General features: G+C 45.4%; 1 protein-coding gene across 1 annotated transcript in view; it reads right to left on the bottom strand.

Annotated features, from left to right (window-relative positions):
* Positions 1-13257, bottom strand: part of ITK (IL2 inducible T cell kinase) — an 83177-nt gene that overhangs the window by 32402 nt on the left and 37518 nt on the right. The window contains exons 3-6 of the mRNA XM_003934775.4: positions 12784-12865; positions 9879-10007; positions 6045-6085; positions 996-1147 (exon numbers count right to left, since the gene is read on the bottom strand). Of these exons, the coding sequence (XP_003934824.2) occupies positions 996-1147; positions 6045-6085; positions 9879-10007; positions 12784-12865 (404 nt within the window). The remainder of the gene's footprint in view (positions 1-995; positions 1148-6044; positions 6086-9878; positions 10008-12783; positions 12866-13257) is intronic.

The raw sequence follows: 13257 nt of genomic DNA on the forward strand, positions 1-13257 counted from the left end.
TTTATTGCTGGATTTATGCAACCATTGCACTCATACTCTGGAAAATATTTCAGAGGATGGGTTAATACGTCTGATATAATAAAAGAAAAACCTTAAAAGGCAGTGTGAATCTCATGATCGATATTTTTTTTCATTCAAAAGTCCCATAGTAGAAAAGTGGCGCCGGGCGCGGTGGCTCAAGCCTGTAATCCCAGCACTTTGGGAGGCCGAGGCGGGTGGATCACAAGGTCGAGAGATCGAGACCATCCTGGTCAACATGGTGAAACCCCGTCTCTACTAAAAATACAAAAAAATTAGCTGGGCATGGTGGCGCGTGCCTGTAATCCCAGCTACTCAGGAGGCTGAGGCAGGAGAATTGCCTGACCCCAGGAGGCGGAGGTTGCGGTGAGCCGAGATCGCGCCATTGCACTCCAGCCTGGGTAACAAAAGCGAAACTCCGTCTCAAAAAAAAAAAAAAAAAAAAAAAAGAAAAGTGGCATTTGTACAACCTTATTTTCCCCGAGTCATGTGGATGGCTAGTTCAATGACTGCAACTGTAAATAAATCTGTAGAATCTTCATTCTGACTTGTCCTATGTAACTGTCAATCTCTACCATCTCTGCACACCTTATCTTTCCACCAAAAATAAGCTCTTCCTAACGGGATGTACCTTCAGCCTCACTTAACACTCAAGGACAATAGCGCTTTGCTGAACAAGTTGCCAAGCTCCCAAACTGTCGATGTCAGTGGAAAAATCCAGGGCATTTTTAGATGAGTTTGGGTCTGGAGTGCTTGAGATGGGGTGCAGGGAGCAAGCATAGCAGCAGGTAACTGCCTCAGAGTCACTTCTGAGAAGAGGAAAAATGAGCCTCAACTACTTCCTCTTCCTCTGCCCCTGCTCTCCTCTCCCATCTCAGCGCAGTGGTCACGCTGCTGGAGGTAGGACAGATCATCCTGGTATTATCTTTGTTCCCACCGCCTCAAACACGGGGGCAGCAGCCGCAAAGATGCCTTACCCATTCCTGTCCTGGACTCTCCACCAGTGAATCTCGGAACTGTCCAGCAGGCAGTACTCTTCATTGCGCCGTAGGGCGAGTTCCTGAGGATCGTTGGTTTGGTAGTCATACAAGGCAATGACCACAGTGTCTTCAGGTTCCCAAAGTGGTCTCTGGGGAAGGGAGACAACAAAACCAAGCAAAGACATAAAAAGGGGGTAAAACACCTCCTTTCCTCAGGATGTCTTGGGAGACAATTTGCCTTCCACTGGTTGACTTTCTTTATGAGTTAGAGTTACGGTGCTGACTATGACACAGAGACGTTAGTACTTGGAATTCATTCTCATTCTATGAGGTAAATTCTGACCACAGTGAATTCCAAGTAGCCACACGGGTTTCACAAAAGTCTGCTGGTTTCTCTATCTGCACTGTTATATGTGGCAGCCTCTCTGCCGGATGCATCATGCCCTTGGCAAAGGAGACGCAGTCAACATTAATCTTTAAGTTTGTGCTTTGCTGCTATGACTTGTGGGTTTATCCAGGTCTACAGAATCATAGGGTATTGGAGCTGGAATTCCTCTGACAGATTACTTCATGCACTTTTTCATTTAGGATGAGGAAACTGAGGCCTAGATGGAGAAATGGACCTGGCAAATCTACCACTTGAATTAGCCCCAAGCCTCTCTCTACTCTAGCACCTGTCTGCCTTCTTTCTCCTGCAGACTCTCTTGCTGATGTCTCTGTTCCTCAATCCTTTTCTTAGGATGAGATATTGGGGACATGAAAAAAGACTACAAAGCACACAGTCACCAGAGTTCAGGACGGACACACCTGCTCTGGGTTGGCAGACTTTGTGAAAGTAAATGTGGGGAAAGCTTGAGTTCCTGGCTAGAATGTGATTTAGTGTTAGGAAGTCACAAGTTCTCTGAGTACACTGAAGCATTCGGTGGCATAAAAATACTGAAGCTGAAAAAAAAAGTCTCTCATTATACTGATGTAGTATGTCATCCCACTGAGCCCAGATTGGATTTTTTTTTTCTTAAATAGAGACGAGGTCTCACTGTGTTGCTTAGGCTGATCTCAAACTCCTGGGGTCAAGTGATCCTCCTGCCTTGGCCTCCCAAAGTGCGGGGATTACAGACATGAGCCACTGCGCTCGGCTGCAGATTGGAGTTTGACATCCAGATATTTGTAAAGCTTGTGAGGTTGTATAAATAGGGTGCTACAGACAAGCACAGATGGCCTGAGGCTTTTGCTCTAAGAGCTCATGGAGGGAGGAATTGTATTCAAGGATGCTTGGAGAAGATGAAGGAGAGTTATGGCACTCATCCCACTCTAGGTCAACTCATTGGTTAATACCTGTGAAGAGAAAGATCAGAGCAGGGTCCTCAAATTATGATGGTACCTTTCTATAGGGGGCACACCGGCCATGTATGGTTTTTTTTCCTAACAATTATGCAAACTTGGAATATGGGGGTTATTTTGAATATCATAAAATTTGAAGTGTCCTATAGGCCTTTAATGGGTGATGGGCAAGAATGCAAAATGCTCTATAGGGTCCCACATTCCCTACAACTTTCGACTATCCTAGTAGACATTCATGTGGTGAGAAACCAGCTTATGCAGTAATTATGTAAGAACAGCCTGATCCTAGATCCTATCTGTACACTATACAAAGTACTGGGTTTCCCAAGAATGCAACTACCTTGTTCTTTGAGGGAAGATTATACTTTGGTTCAGAAGTTTATCAAGAGTTGTTCATCATTTTGGAAAATTATATCACAGGTGGTAAGACTGTAGTTGAATCTCAATACTGCATTTTGTATCAGTTGCATTTGAGATGCCAAATTCAATGGGATCCTACCTACAGGTGCAAGCAATCAATTATTTCATTCTGTCTTCCAGTGCAGTCATGCTCCAATATTTATATAGAAACTCTTATTTTGTTATATTATTTTTCTTTCCAGTTTAAATATTACAGTTAGAACATTTATTGATTCTTTTTAAAAAGTATGTGTAATACAAAAATTAGCCAGGTGTAGTGGCAAATGCCTGTAGCCCCAGCCACCATGGAGGCTGAGGAGGGAGGACAGCCTGAACCCGAGAGATAGATGGTGCAGTGAGCTATGACTGCACCACTGCACTCCAGCCTGGGCAACAGAGTGAGGCCCTGTCTCAAAACAACAAAAAAATTTTTAATTAAATATTTTAATTTAAAAAAATTATACATGCATTTATGTGTTATAATATTTATAAATTTCTTTTCAGGATAATAAAAGGAGCCTTACGAATATCTGTCATTAAAAGGCAGCATTAAGTTTGCTAGGGTTGGGAACCATTAGATTTGAGTGAGAAAATCAAGGGATAGTATTTGGAGAAACTGAGTCCGTGGGCTCAGGAATGGTTGGGAGCGTCCTTGATGCGGTGAGGCATGAAGGGAATGAGAATCCCATCTCCCAGCCACTCTGCTGCAGGCCTCAGCACAACCTGGCCCCCCCGAACCTCTCCTGGTTCCAGCTGGGAAGAGCTCCACTGGGCTGAGGGGCCCTCACAGAGAGCCCAGGTAGCAGTGGCAGGGATAGGGTACCTTAGTAGGGACCCAGGGAGAAAGGACACATGCAGACACATTCTAGTGGCCCCTCAGCTGGGTTGGCTGGGAGAGATCATAAGAGGAAGAGTTGAGTTCCATGGATTCAGGGGGTCAAGAGGAATCAGAATTTGGACTTCAGTGTGCAATAAGACCTTGTTTGTATCCATAGGCAAGAGAAGCCTGGGATTGTTGTTCACTCTGACCATGGATATTCTCCAACCTGAACCAAAACAGCCATCCCCTGACCCCCGGGGACTGACCCTGCTCACCATGTTTCTCACAGAGAGCATGAGGCCTGTTGGCTCAGACTGGCTTAAAAACATAGCTTTTCAGTATGACAACCCTAGATGTCATTACCACTCAGGCAGCAGAACAGGAAGGCGAGAAGCGAAATGACTTCAAGTGGCTCCGAATAAGAGAGCTGTTGCATTGGATTTAGACATGTGGTTGAAACTAGAACAATGATTCTAAAACCCTTGTGGCCAGAACACTCAAAACAGTATCCACGATGCTCCTTCAAGAAGGCTGAAACGCCAAATGGCGGAGCACAGGGAGAGAAGGACCAGCAGTGTTTTCTGGCTTTCACCTTCATGGATACCGAAGACAGACACAAGAGCAGCCTGGCTTAAGATGGGAAGTGTGGGCTTCAGTGGAACTGCTGAGGGAACCGTCTGCAAGGGAGGGGCAGTAGGATTCCGAACCATGCCTTCAAGGGGGATGGTGAAATAGTCTTTAGAAGGTCAAGGAAAGAAAAGGAGAGAGAGCTCGTTCTCTGCTACAGTTTCAGTACATTTCTTTCCTGTTGTGAGGGAGTAGGCTGATGACAGATCTAAACACCAGGCTGAGGCTTTGAGGATTTAGAGCTTCCTTTATGGGGATGCTGCCAGATTTGAAATGTCACCACGTTGGCTGAAAGGAAAAAAGGCAGAGCTCATTCTTCAGGAAGAAGCATGAGGAAATAGAATCAGTAAGTTCTGGTTAAAGAACTTACTCTGGAATGAAAAGCGAGTACTCAAATGTGGATATTGGTTGGGCACAGTGGCTCATGCCTGTAATTCCAGCACTTTGGGAGGCCGAGGCAGGTGGATTATCTGAGGTCAGGAGTTCAAGACCTGCCTGGCCAACATGGTGAAACTCCGTCCTTATTAAAAATTAGGCGGGCGTGATGGTGAATGCCTGTAATCTCAGCTACTCAGCAGACTGCGGCAGGAGAATCGCTTGAACCTGGGAGATGGAGGTTGCAATGAGTTGAGATTGTGCCATTGCATTCCAGCCTGGGTGACAATAGTGAGATTCCCTCTCAAAAAAAAAAAAGTGGATATTGGTGTTAATATTATCATAAGTAAGCGTCAATCCCCTACCTAAAGGTCATGATCCTTCTCCCGTCTTTGTTTTTTGTTCATCTCCTTAGGCAAATAAGCTTCCCTAGAGTAGGTACTATAACATCTAAGACTTGTAAGTCAATATATTACAGACCAGTGAGGAGGCTTATTAAAATGCAGATTACCGTGCACCTCCCCCAGCGTTTAGACTCCACAGCAGGTCTAGGGATGGGACCTAAGAATTTGTATTTCTAACATGTTCCCAGGTGATGCAGACACTTCCAGTCCACGGACTATACTTTGAGAACCATCACTGGAATTGAAAACCACCATACCAGAAACCTTGCATCCTACTAAGTTGCTGAATGGCCTTGGAAAACCTCAAGACCTCTTTTGGGATTTGATTTCCCAAGTTTTACAGTAAGAATAAAACTAAAACCCTCTGAAGTCGATAGAACAGATAGTAAATTTTAACATAGATAATAAAGAGGTGGAAGTGCTTTGAAATATATAAAATCTCAATAAATGTGTGTCTCCAAAATGCTTGCATAGAGTATATATGCATCTTGTTTGTTTGTTTGTTTGTTGTTTTGGAGACAGGGTCTTGCTTTGTCACCCAGGTTGGAGTGCAGTGGCACACAGTCATGGCTCACTGCTGTCTCGACCTCCTGGGTGCAAGAGATCCTCCTACCTCAGCCTGCTGAGTAGCTGGGACCACAGGCATGCATCACCACACTGGCTAATTTTTAAAACTTTTTTCTACAGATGGGGGTCTCGCTTCATTGTCCAGTCTAGTCTCAAATTTCTGGGCTCAAGTCATTCTCCCACTTTGGTCTCCCAAAGTGCTGGGATTATAGGTGTGAGCCCATTATGCCGGACACACTTTTATATAGAGTGAGCTGCTACTATAACTCCAAAGTGGCCAGGTGAATTGACAACCAGTTTGATACCAGTATTTGTTGAATGAATAAAGTGAGATGGAGATTTAGCAGCTGAATGGTCCTTTAAGTGAACAGACCTCCAAGACAGTTCAGGCCCAAAAAACTCCAGTGTCTTGAGTTCCACTGAATCATGACAGCCTGCTGCATGCACCCAGAGGGGAACATGCAAATAGGGACATGCCAATCAGGTAGCCTGTGGAGCTAGGGTCTCACTTACCCTGTTGTCTTCAGGAGTAGGAGGAAGAGGCTTCTTTGAAGCTAGAACAAGAAAAACAGGAAAACAAAAAATGAGCATGAAAACCAATGGACCCAGCCGGAAATGAGCAGCCAGGGGGCTTTTCTGAGAAAAGGGGCCCAGGGAAAACAACAGAAGAAAGGGGCCAGAAGGAGACGAAGAGACACAGTGAAACCCGACTTGGCCTTGTCAGAAGCTGTCTTTTACCTCCTTGAGCCTGCTGGTTCCTGATTCCCTTTTCTAATAGACACCAGAAGCTTCTAGAAGTCCATATTCGGGGGCCCTCTCTCTCTCTGTATTCTCAGAAAAAGCCTGACAGAGGGGTTAGACTTGCTCCCTTCCCTGTAGGCACAGAGACTTCCGGGAATGTCTCTGCCACCTGCTAAGCTCAGGAGTGGGAATTGGTGACTCAGGGGGACAGTGACTCACTAGCTTCCTGATGCAGTTGTGGGCTTGGGGAGGGGGTGGTTGAGGTGGGAGTCATTGTGCTGCTTTTTGAGTGGGCTGGAATCCACTTTTAGTTGCCTTAAGGCACCTGAATATGTGTTCTTTCTGCCTCTTTCAAACTACACCAACCTCAGTATCTCTCCATCTCTTTTCTTCTCTTCATCTCTGTTTCCATGTCTCCGTCTCTTTAGCTCTCCTCTCTCTTCTCACTTGCCTCCTTTCTCTTCTCCCCTCCCCTTCCCTGTCTCTTTCCTCTCATCTCTTCATATTCATCTCTCGCTGTTTCTCCTCTGTAGCCCTGCAAAGGCCATGCCTAGACTCAATGAATCAAAGGTGTGTGCCTGTGTCTGGGGCTCTCTGTGGTATGGGAGACACTACACGGGCTTCAGACCAATACTTCCTTAATGATGAGAGGTAAGAGGGGAATGGGCTGCATAGGTAGGCAGGGAGCTCCTCCTTTCTGTATGAGGTTGACTTGAAGTTGGACAGCCCATATCAGGGATGCAGCAAAGGAGAGTCACACAGAGACACTGGAGCCCAGCCCTGTGCAGACTTGGCAAGAAACAGTAGGCTGGGGTGGTGACCTGGGTACACAATAACCAGAGAAGAAGGAAAACCCCCATAATAGGAAGTATGGTTTCTATTTAGAACTCAACTTGGAGCCGGGAGACTGATGTTCTAACCCTGGCTCCAATACTCGCTGTGGGCCTTGGGCCACTTCCAGCCCTGGACATTCTATAACTGGTCTGTCTTTCTTCTTCCTCTGGCCTTGCCTTTGTGTGAAGTTGGTATGTAGGGAGATCAGGGCCAGTTCTGGTTGCAGAAATGGGTGTTGCTATGGGTTGAGTATGGTGAGTCTGTTTTTACTTAACTGCTGTTGCTGTTTCCCAGACACACACATGTTCTGAGGCTCTATCTCGGCCTCAGATTCTTCCATCCACAAATAAGAAAGACCGGTAGACACAATTACCATTTATCAAGAACTCTGTAGATGTTGGCAGCTGTACTGCTTCCCACAACCCCATTGAATCGCCCAGCCTCACACGTAACTACCTATTATCATTATCCTCATTTTACGGGTGAGGCTCAGAGGGGCTATCCAAAGCCCTGTGCTCATAGACCGACACTGTCGATGTGCTTGGTACCAGGAATCCTGTGAGCCTTCATCTGGGGAGTCGACCATGAGCTGTGTTCACAGTGCAGTGTGCTTCTTGAAAATTTTGCTCTCAGGCCGGGCATGGTGGCTCACGCCTATAATCCCAGCACTTTGGGAGGCCGAGGCGGGTGGATCACGAGGTCAAGAGATCGAGACCACCCTGGCCAACATGGTGAAACCCCGTCTCTACTAAAAATACAAAAATTAGCAGGGCATGGTGGCGCACGCCTGCAGTCCCAGTTACTCGGGAGGCTGAGACAGGAGAATTGCTTGAACCCAGGAGACGAAGGTTGCGGTGAGCCGAGATTGTGCCATTGCACTCCAGCCTGGGTAACAAGAGCGAAACTCTGTCTCAAAAAAAAAAAAAAAGAAAATTTTGCTCTCAATTATGTAAAACTTGGATGTATGAAGCTATTCAACCAAGTCAGAAGAGGGTAGAGTGAGGAGATGCTCAGAGGGGAAAGATGGCGGGGGGTTGCAATGCAAAAGCAAAACCATTAGCAGAGTGACTGCATGACACCCACAGTGGGACCCCAAGAGCTCTCAGGCCCTGGTTTCCCTGGGGAGCAGCTCGGCATGAGCAGCCTTCCCGCAGTGGAGTTCTTGTGAGTCATTCAGATGTTCCTAGCACCTCAGTCATGTGTCTATTACTTGAAGAAAGGAAATACCGTGCGCCCTGAAGAGGAGCCGCTGCCACATGCCTGGTGAAAACTACCGAATGGAAATACCGGGTCAAAGAATTTCAGAATTGGAAAAGGGCTTAGATATTATTTCATCCTAAGCCCCTCAGGACTCCCTGCCATTTTTGAGATGAGGACACTGGGGCCCTTGATGACCAAGTGACTCATCTGAGGGCCCATGGCAAGGCATTGGCAGAAATTTGGAGACCAGATCTCTGCCTTTGGAAAGGGCTTTCACTCACTGAGGTAAGCCCATGCCGTCCTGTTACTGTGGTAGATCCCATCCATATAAAACTTTCCATTTTTTTTAAGTTAAAAATTGGACTGCATGAGTATGGTCAACAGGACTAATGTGGAGGATCCCTTGAATATTTACCAACTTCGAAAACTTGTTAAATATTATTCTTCTAGGCTCAGGGACCAATAATGTTGAAGGGCTTTCTTCCCGAGGTGCAGGGTGAAAAGTGGTGGTTTTAAAAGAGGGGCTATGAGTCAGGAAGCCTCAGAAAACCCAGCCATGTGTTACATCCGCCTCGCGTTGTCAATTTTCAGTACTAAGTTTAAGTGCACAAAAGGAAGCAATAAATGAGAAAGGGAAACTATGGCAAAAGAGGTTGAGAAAAAGGAAAATGGAAGCAAAACAATCCACATGGGTCATCATTCCTACTCAGTAATGGATTTGCAGAGCACTTCCAGGTTACCGGAGCACCCTGAATTGCTCAAGGCAGTCCATTTCCTTAACATCACACCATCTGCCCCGGACGGTTGAGAGGAACAAGAGCATAATGAATGTGAAGTACATTCGAGTACAGTTGTACTCAATTAGAGGTTAAGGTTCCAAAGTCATCACTAAAATCAAGTTGCAGCCCAATCCCCTGGACCTCAGCCTTTAACGTCAAAGGCAAAGAAACAGCTTCTCTTGTTTTCACTTTGAATTTAGACTGTGGACTTTTCCTCTCTGATATTGCGGAGGTCAAGGGCAAGTTTGAAGAGGAGGCAAGGAGAAACCACAGAATAAAATGTAAAATAAAAAAGAATTCCTCTCACGCTTAATGGTATAGAGTTGCACTTGTGTAATTAAATGTATGTGTGATTTGATGTCACTGTGAGAAATGAATATTTTGTATCTCTTAAGGATACCTCTATAATTTAGGATTTCAATAGACCATGCTATTCAAATGCCGGTTACAGCCAGGGCTCCTTAAACTGTACTGTGCACATAAGTCTCCTGGGATCTTGTTAAAACGAACATTCTGATCCAGTCGCTCATGAGTGAGCCAGATAATCTGCATTTCTTACGCCTAGGAGATGTTGATGCTGCTGGTCCAAAAAGCAGATTTCGAGTGATCAGGAGCTATAAAGACATCAGCTTTGAGATGGAAGCACCCACAGAATGGTAGGAAAGACAGATGATTCCTCTCTGAAAATGTAGAATTTTGCATTCCATTTCTGACACCGTTGATGATGGAAAGCTGAAAGCTTTTACCTTTTTATGATCATTTCACAGAGTGGAGGGAATTCCCAGTCTCTTACCATTCTTGGTGGGATCATAGTGGGCACAGCCTGCTGCAAGCTTCTCCAGCTGAGAACAGCACCTCCACTTCCCATCCATCCAGAAATTAGGATGATACTTGGGCACCAAACTGTTATTATTCCTCGTTTCTGAAATAGGTTGTCACCAACAGAAGAATTATATCCAGGTCAGTCTATGAAGGGCCACCAATTTTATAACGTCTCAGGATGAGACTTGGCTGAGTGAGTCTGACTGAGTATTGCCCAGAACACTCAGTAGCATGGATTGACCTGAGCACATAAGTGCACTGTGCTATTTACTGGGGTAGTTCGCATTACATTTAGGCATCGGTAAATCTAGGCTCACGTCTGGCTCTGCCTTGCATTAGTTGTGTGTTCTTAGGGTGGACAAACCTCATCTGAGCCTCAGTTTCCCCCACTATGCAATGAGGCTGTTAAACCTGGGGTTCTGCTAAGGTGCTTTAAGGGTAATGAGAAGGTGGAGAGGGTGGAATTACTACCCCTCCACCTCTCCTACCTTCAACCACAGGAACTTGGTTTTCTTCCTTCTAGATTTGTGGCTTTGAAGTAAGATTTTAGTTTGAAAAAAAATGGGGGCTTTGCTTCTGAAACAAATACATATATAAGCCACAGAACAGGGTTGAGTGTAGTGGCTCATGCTTGTAATCCCAGCACTTTGGGAGGCTGAGGCAAGAGGATCACTTGAGTCCAGGAGTTTGAGATTAACCTAGGCAACATAGTGGGATCCCTTCTCTACCAAAAAAACAAAGTTAGCTGGGCATGGTGTCATGCACCTGCAGTCCCAGCTACTCAGGAGGCTGAGGTGGGAGGATCACTTGAGTCCAAGAGGTTGAGGCTGCAGTAAGCCGTGCTTGTGCCACTGCACTCCAGCCTTGGTAACAGATCCTGTCTGATATAGTTTGGCTCTGTGTCCCCACCCAAATCTCATCTTGAATTGTAATCCCCGTAATTCTTATGTGTTGAGGGAGAGACCAGGTAGCAGTAATTGGATCATAGGGGTGGTTTTTCCCAGGCTATTCTTGTAACAGTAAGTGAGTTCTCATGAGACTGGATGGTTTTATAAGTGTTTGGCAAGTTCCTCCTTCAGTCATTCTCTCTCCTGCCACCTTGTGAATAAGGTGCCTGCCTCTCCTTCGCCTTCCACCATGATTGTAAGTTTCCTGAGGCCTCCCAGCCATATGGAACTGTGAGTCAATTAAACCTCTTTTCATTATACATTACCCACTCTAAGGTATATCTTTATAGCAGTGTGAAAACTAACTAATACATTGTCTCAATGAATAAATAAATAAATAAACAAACCACAGAACTAGATAGCTAATCTCTAAAGTTCCTTCCAGCTTTAACATCCTGTGTATAAAATCCCTTCACAGAGGGCAAATGGCCAATGACCATAGTTGGGGCCCTTTTTATGACTTTTTTTTCTTCCTTATTTTGGTGGAGGAAGGACAGGGTCAGGTTTGGCTAACTGCAGCCTTGACCTCCCAGGCTCAAGTGATTCTCCCACCTCGGCCTCCTGGGCAGCTAGGGGTGCAGGCCTATGCCCCCACACCAGGCTGATGTTTTTATTTTTAGTAGAGATGAGATCTCACTATGTTGCGCAGGCTGAAGTGCAGCTGCCCATGAGTTCAAGGCTATAGGAGTTCACTATAGCCTTGAACTCCTGAGCTCAAGTGATCCTCCCACCTTGGCCTCTCAAAGTGCTCTGATGACAGTTGTCAGCCACAGCGCCTGGCCCGTTTCGATTACTTTTTACTTCAGCGTTTGCTCTATGTCCCATGACTGTTAGAACTGAGAGCACCTTCCTGTTTACCCAGCACTTGTCTGCTCATAACCTATTTGAGGCTCACAACAACCTTGGAATAAGATACAACTTGTATTTCCACTCTCTTTTTTTTTAGATAGAGGAATTGCAGCTCCAGAGATAACAAACAGCTTGCTTCTCCTTAGAGGCGGGTTAGTAGTTGAACCCAGATCTCTTGACACATCCAGTGCTTCAGGCTAAAGAACAGTAGTGGTAACATTGATTGAGTGCCTTCTTTCAATCAATGTTATCATTGGATGGGTATTGTTCTAAGTCCTCACTATTCAGGTCTCACAACAGCTCCATGACTGTTTTTAGTCACAATTTATAGAGACACATGAAGGTCAAGAAACTTACCCAAGGTCACACGCTAATCATCGGCAGAGCTGGGATTTTCACCTTGGGCCCGGCTCCACATCCACGTGCTTAAACACTGCTGCCTCCAACTGTGCCATTAGGAAGGCATGGCTTAAAAATAGCCTTACCAATGGTGTAAAAGCTTGAAAACTAGCTGACAGTAACTGCATGCTGTCTGTGGGCCAGCCTAGTTCCCAGGACTTTGCTCACATGAGCTCCAAATGCAGGTGCTGTTATACCTTCCTTTTCTCCCTTTTAAATAAATTGGACACTGAAGCATGGAGCAATTAAGGAACTTGCCCACGTGTACACAGCAAGTGACAGACTGTCATCTCACACGGGGTCCCATGCTCTGCTTCTTCGTACTGTACTAGGAGTTGGCAAACTTGTTCTTAAAAGGCCAGACGGTAAATATTTGAGGTTTTACTGGCCATGAGACAAAATCAAGGGCCTTATATAGGTACTTATTTAACAATTTGAAATAAGTTATATACAAATATTGCTCAGAGCCTGACAAGAACAGACAGCAGGCTGGATTTGGTCAATCCCTGAATGATACTAGTTATTGCCTCCTGGACCCAGGATGAAAACTTGGGAACTTCCAACACCGAAAGGGAAATCAGCCATCAGCTGTGCTCACACCACACTCTATTCTATTGTGGAAGCCAAGCCTACTATAGGATCAAGGGTGTCAGTGATTCGATGGCAAATGAGTTTAATTACCTTCTTTAAGGGCCAGCACCCAGCGCTGCCGGCTCTCACGATCTGGAGCAAACACGTATAGAAGGTAGTTGTCATGCACGACCTGGAGACACACACACAGAGTCCAAGGTGAGCAGAGTGTGCAGAGATAGTTGACTGACAGCAGACCTACTGGGCAGAGAGTGGGGTCTCAGGTGTTTATCGTCTTATGGGCAAACATTTGGGTGATTAGGAGGCCAGTAACCTTTTTATCTAGGTGTTCGGCTGCTATGAAAATACAAGGTTAAGAAGCTTCAGCTGCTCATCTAGGATCCCATGCCCCCAAGAAGCAATCGCTAAACTAAAACAGCAGGAGAACGTTCTCCTCTTGTCTAGAAAGCACATTTATTTCTCACCTTAAATTTTTAGTGATTGAAAAATATTTCTGGCATATGAAAGAGAAAGATATTACATGAAAAATGTGCAATGAGAATTTTGAAAACTTCCTATTTCAAA

This window comes from Saimiri boliviensis, chromosome 20 (assembly GCF_048565385.1).
Source record: "Saimiri boliviensis isolate mSaiBol1 chromosome 20, mSaiBol1.pri, whole genome shotgun sequence".
Lineage (NCBI taxonomy): Eukaryota > Metazoa > Chordata > Mammalia > Primates > Cebidae > Saimiri > Saimiri boliviensis.